Source organism: Rhincodon typus, unplaced genomic scaffold, assembly GCF_021869965.1.
Source record: "Rhincodon typus isolate 14 unplaced genomic scaffold, sRhiTyp1.1 hic_rhity00008145, whole genome shotgun sequence".
Taxonomy (NCBI): Eukaryota; Metazoa; Chordata; class Chondrichthyes; order Orectolobiformes; family Rhincodontidae; genus Rhincodon; species Rhincodon typus.
Window position 1 is genome coordinate 3,222 of NW_025973783.1, and position 5,298 is coordinate 8,519.

A 5,298-nucleotide genomic window follows, 5' to 3' on the forward strand; every position below is an offset into this window, starting at 1 on the left:
CTTCTTCAGAAAAAGGGTCTGAAGAAGGGTCTAGGCCCGAAACGTCAGCCTTCCTGCCCCTCTGATGCTGCTTGGCCTGCTGTGTTCATCCAGCTCTACATCTCATAGGAGAGGGGTCCTGGTTACAAGAGTGTTGCAGCTTGAATCTTGACAGAAATATCTCCAAGAAGTTGGTAAAAGAAGCTCCCCACATACCCTAATTCAAAGAAATGGAAATGTTCACTAGGCACGCAAGCCAGTTGTAGGTATTGGGAGGTACTGTTGGGCCACGTAGCCCATGAGTTCACAAAACTAGCATCCAGTTGTGACCTGATTCACATTGTTTGAATCTGTGGGTTGCAATAAGCATGAATTACTGTTATTCCCAATTGTCATACAGCTTAAATTTTGTCATCAATCTCTCAATTTTTCCATCGAGTACATTTTGCAAATGTCCCTACATTTAAAAATTAATAAAATACATTTTTTTATGTCTATCCTGGTAAATTAGTCCTTGGTGTAATGACCAATTCTTGCATCTGAATGTTAAGGGTTCACCCAAATCTGCCCAAGACTCGAGCTGGAACAGTTATACATCATCTTAGTCAACATTTAATCTTTGAGTTGACAACTCAGGAAGTCAGTTTTGCTGCAGGTTGCACTGGAAATACAATTCTCGGATTATATTTCCACTATCACGTTCTGTTCAATTTGGAAAGTTCCTATCCTATGTGGGACTCTCAAAGTGCTTTGATTTTTTTTTTTGAAATAAAGATCTCAGTGTAAGTGTTGAATTTTCACTTTGCAGGTGAGAAACAGGAGCCTGACTGTTTCCAGGTTTCAAACTCATCCCGGGGGAAAATAGTCACTTGTTGATATTTTGACTGGTGCTCCCCTTAGTTGGCTTGGAGGAGGTTCAGCAGCAGACAGGCTCTTGAAGCTGGAATGCCACTTCAAGGTCTTCTGGCCTCAGGAACAACGGAATGAATAACTTCCAACATGAGTGTCCTCTCCAATATATTTTAAAAATCCCATGTAAAAAAAGAAGTAAAAACAACTAGGCACTTGTGGGTGATAGCCATTTGCTACACTCACACCAAGCTAACTGGGAGAGCCTGCCTGGAATTCAATCTTCTGGACTATGGAATGCAACCCCACGCAGTCCCCAGTTCAGAAAGGGAACTGAAGGCTGATTTGGAAAATCCTGTTTGGCTTCGTTTTTTCATTATTATTGCCAAGACCCTTTTAAAGAGTTACCTGGCTACCTCCTTCACAGCAGACAGCATCAGAAACAGTGAAACTAGCACACTAGCCTGCACCAGTACTTACTGTTGTTCCTGACTTCATTAGGGCCTGAAAATCCACACTGTGATAATTTCCATTCTAGATTATTAGTTGTTTATCTGACTAAGATTTTGTAGCTTGGAGTTATGCAGTTTTGTTTTCATTCATCCATTTGTGTTGTTGGTAGGGTAACAATGCTGCTTTCTTTGGGCAGTGAGCTGAGGACTTGCATATTTACAATGGACCTAGTGTTCATTCATTTACCAGTCACCAATTGTAATATCGACTTGACATAGAAAAGGCACAGGTTGCAAATTCCTTACAGGATTAGTGTCTCCAGGAAATATTCCTTCTATGAGCTATTAGAGAATGATAGCAGTACTTCAGCTAAAGTTGTAATATGAAGGTAATGCAACATGTCAATAAACCATTGGGTTTCAGATTGTATTCTTCATAGTTTTCCGAAACAGTAGACTTTTCTTTTGAATCTCTGTTTTCCTCATGTTATCATTGAGGATTTATCATTTAATCTTTACCTGGTCAGGCCTGCTTGTGACTCCAGATTCATAGCAATGTCATTGCCTCTGAAGTGGCCTAGAAAGCCATTCAGTTCAACAACAGTTAATGATGGACAGCAAATGCTGTCTTTACTTGCAATGCCTACATATCTTGAAAGAGAATTAATGATACTAAGTGCAGAACCAGAATTTAGAAGCCTTAATAAAGATCAGTGGCAAAACCACATCAACTGGGCCAATTGTAACGCAGGAATTCTGCAACAGTAAACTGCAGAGTAGTGTAGTGTGAATATTTGTGTGGAAAAGACTGATTAAGTTTATATATAATCTTTAACATGGTGAGAGGAAATCTGCAGTTCTCAACACTGGTTGTGAACTAATTATGTTCCAAATTAGGGCCAATTTTGCAGAAGTTTTACGTCTACTTTATTGATATGAAAACAAGTTTGCCTACTGTTCTTGTTGCTGATACTTGCATTAAGAACCAACAAAATGGCATAGTACTTGGTTTGGAACGAGAGTATGAACAATATTTGCATTCTAAAAGAAACTGGGTAGTGAAAGTTTGCACGTAAAGTAGAAAGAATTTGTGGTCTTCAGTCAATTTGCATGATATAATATTGAGCTGGCCAAAAATGCATTGAAATTCCTTTTTCGAAAGTCTTGCTCACTGAACTTTATTAATAGCCAAGAATCATCCTATTTCTTTTCACATTTCCATCAATGTTATTGTGAAACTACTATAGCTTGGTCACTACATACGTTGTAATTTTTCTACTCTTTTCAGACTCGTGGTGTTCTAGCTGAGACCAAGAGTTTTGTGTGGGGCTATTTACTACATAACCCACATTCTGCAGTATTGACTCAGTATTTCAAATGAACATCAGCTTTTTCACAACTAGTCAAAAAAATTAATTTGTTCATTGGTTCTGAGTTGACTGATCTTCAACCACCACAACCATCTTACTTTGTGCCACGTATGTCTCGAGCCAGCAGAGAGGTTTTCGCCTGATACCGATTTGAATCCTGTTTTGCTAGGGATCCTTGATGCCACACTTCATCAAACGGGGCCTTGATGTCTAGACCAGTCACTCTCCCGTCATCTCTGGAATTCAGCTCCTTTGTTCATTTTGAACCAAAGCTGTAATGAGGTCAGGATCTGACAGAACCTATTCTGAGCATCAGTAAGCAGTTATTATCAAGCAAGTACTGCTTGATAGCACTGTTGATGCCTTCCATTACTTCACTGATCAAGAATGCACTGATAGAGTGGTAAAAGGCTGGGTTGTATTCATTCTGATTTTATGTACAGAACGTACCTGGGAATAATGCCTCTGTGAGGTGTACTGGAACAGTTTGGCTGGGATGGGCACACATCAAGTTCTGGAGCATAAGTCTTCGGTACTATTGCCCATATGTTGTCAAGGCCCATAGCTTTTTCAATGTACAGTACCTAGCCATTTCTTGATAACACGTGGAGTGAATCAGTTTGAAGACTGGTCTGGAGGAGATTGAGATTGACTATTCACTCGGCACTTCTGGTTGAAAATCGTTGCAAATGCTTCAGCCTTATCTTTTGTATTGATGTGCTGAACTCCTCCATTATTGAGGATGGGAATGTTGTGGAGAGTTGTTTAATTGTCCACGACCAATAACAGCTGGATATGGCTGGACTGAGATTTGGTCTGTTGGTTGTGACAGACCGCTCTATCTGCCACTTGCTGCTTAAGCTGTTTGGCGCCCAGATAATCCTGCTTTTGTAGTTTCACCAGGTTGTTTATTTAGGTATGCCTGATGCTGTTCCTTGTGTGTTCTCCTGTACTCCTTCATTCAATCATCAATTCAATTAAGTTGCCTGTTAAATTCATGTTATCTGTTGCTGAACAATTTCACAAAGGAATGCTTTCATTATGGGTTTGAATATTAGCGGCTAAGGTCCTTTGAGATCCTTCAGTTTTCGTACAAATATAGAATGGCCTAGGTCTCTCTCAAAGACAGACATCCTATGTATCTCTTGGAAATACTGCCACACCGAAAAATTAATGTGATTTAGCAACCTATCCCCAAGTTTCTCATGTTCCAACAATGAATCCAGTAAGGTGTGTGAACAATAAAGGAAGAATGTGTGTTGAAATGTGACAGGAGCACGTATGAGTTCAAGGCTATATTTTAGCTGACCATCTCAATTGTTACTAGATTCAAGCATAAAATTCTAATGTATGGAACTGCTTCATGTTCATTAATATGCAATTAGTGATTCATAGAATTATACAGTACAAAGAGAGCCCTTTGGCCCATCCATTCTGTACCACCAGAAATATATAACTACTTAACACTAGTCCCACTTGCATGCACTATGCCCATACCCTTGAATGGTATGACACATTAAGCATTCAACCAGCCAGATAAAAAAAAGTTACCCAGTTATCATTTTTTTTTAATCAATCCACTGCTCCATTTCAGCAGGAAATACAAATTTAAAACAGTACTCTTTTGTACTTAATTAATGTAATGTTTTATGGAACTATATGTTGGTTTACAGAATCAATAATGATCACAAATATTCTTTGTTTGGATACTCTCCAGTTGACTGTAGCAGTCCTATTTTCAAATGCAACAAACTATTTTGTTATAATCAGGTTTCTGTTGTTAAAAAGCACAAATTTATGAATAATATATTTTAATGCCCTGTTTGTTATGATAATGGTAATGGAGTAACAGTCTACACATCATGGCAAGTTGCACAATTTAATTCAGAAAATTTGTTAATTTTGGTTAGTACCATGAAAGCTGCTGAATTATTTTATAACCCATTTGTGTTTTGAAACAAGGACCCGACAACCCCAACCAGGCCGACCTCTGAGATTCCAGATTAACTAGATAGGTGACTAGATTTCTTGTCAGTGTTGCCAACTTCCAAGGACAAAGAAATAGTAGTAGTGAATTGATTCGTGCAATTGTGTAATTGGCCTGATAGTTAAATGAAATCTTTTGAGTTCCTCCATTTGGGGGGGGGGGGGGGGGGGAAGAAGACACTAAACTTCTGAAGTCACAATTTTTAAATTTTTTTTTTTATTATTCCAGGTACTGCAGGCAATGGGCTGCCCAACAGGTATGGATTTGAAGATGGGTTTTGAATCTCAGGAAATGGAAGAAAAGACCTCAGGCGATGATAAGAATGAAACCATTTCTACAAATTCTAGCAATGACACAGTTGGCTGTGCTGCTGCTGCTAGTACCAATACTCTGGAGGTGCCAGATTTCCAATATCTAATTATTCATAAATAGTGTAAAGAATCAGTTTATTTTGCATTGATATTTCACACTTTTTAAACTATTTGCATTGTTTTGGGTTAAATAAATTTGGAATTCACTATCTTTTTATGTATAATATTTAACTAAATATTATTTTCCTTTCAACACTTGTTTCCTTTGAAAATAATCATGGTGGAGATAGCTGGTTACCATGCTCTTCCAAAAGTTTGCAGTTGGACAATCAGAAACCAAGATGTACATT

General features: G+C 38.4%; 1 protein-coding gene across 1 annotated transcript in view; it reads left to right on the forward strand.

Annotated features, from left to right (window-relative positions):
* The window catches only part of LOC125482277 (spermatid perinuclear RNA-binding protein-like), a gene marked incomplete at its 3' end in the record, with an annotated part of 8,032 nt that extends 2,999 nt beyond the window's left edge, over positions 1-5,033 (forward strand). Inside the window, exon 3 of the mRNA XM_048594321.1 lies at positions 4,866-5,033. Coding sequence (XP_048450278.1) covers positions 4,866-5,033 — 168 coding nt within the window. The remainder of the gene's footprint in view (positions 1-4,865) is intronic.
* Between the last annotated feature and the right edge of the window lie 265 nt (positions 5,034-5,298).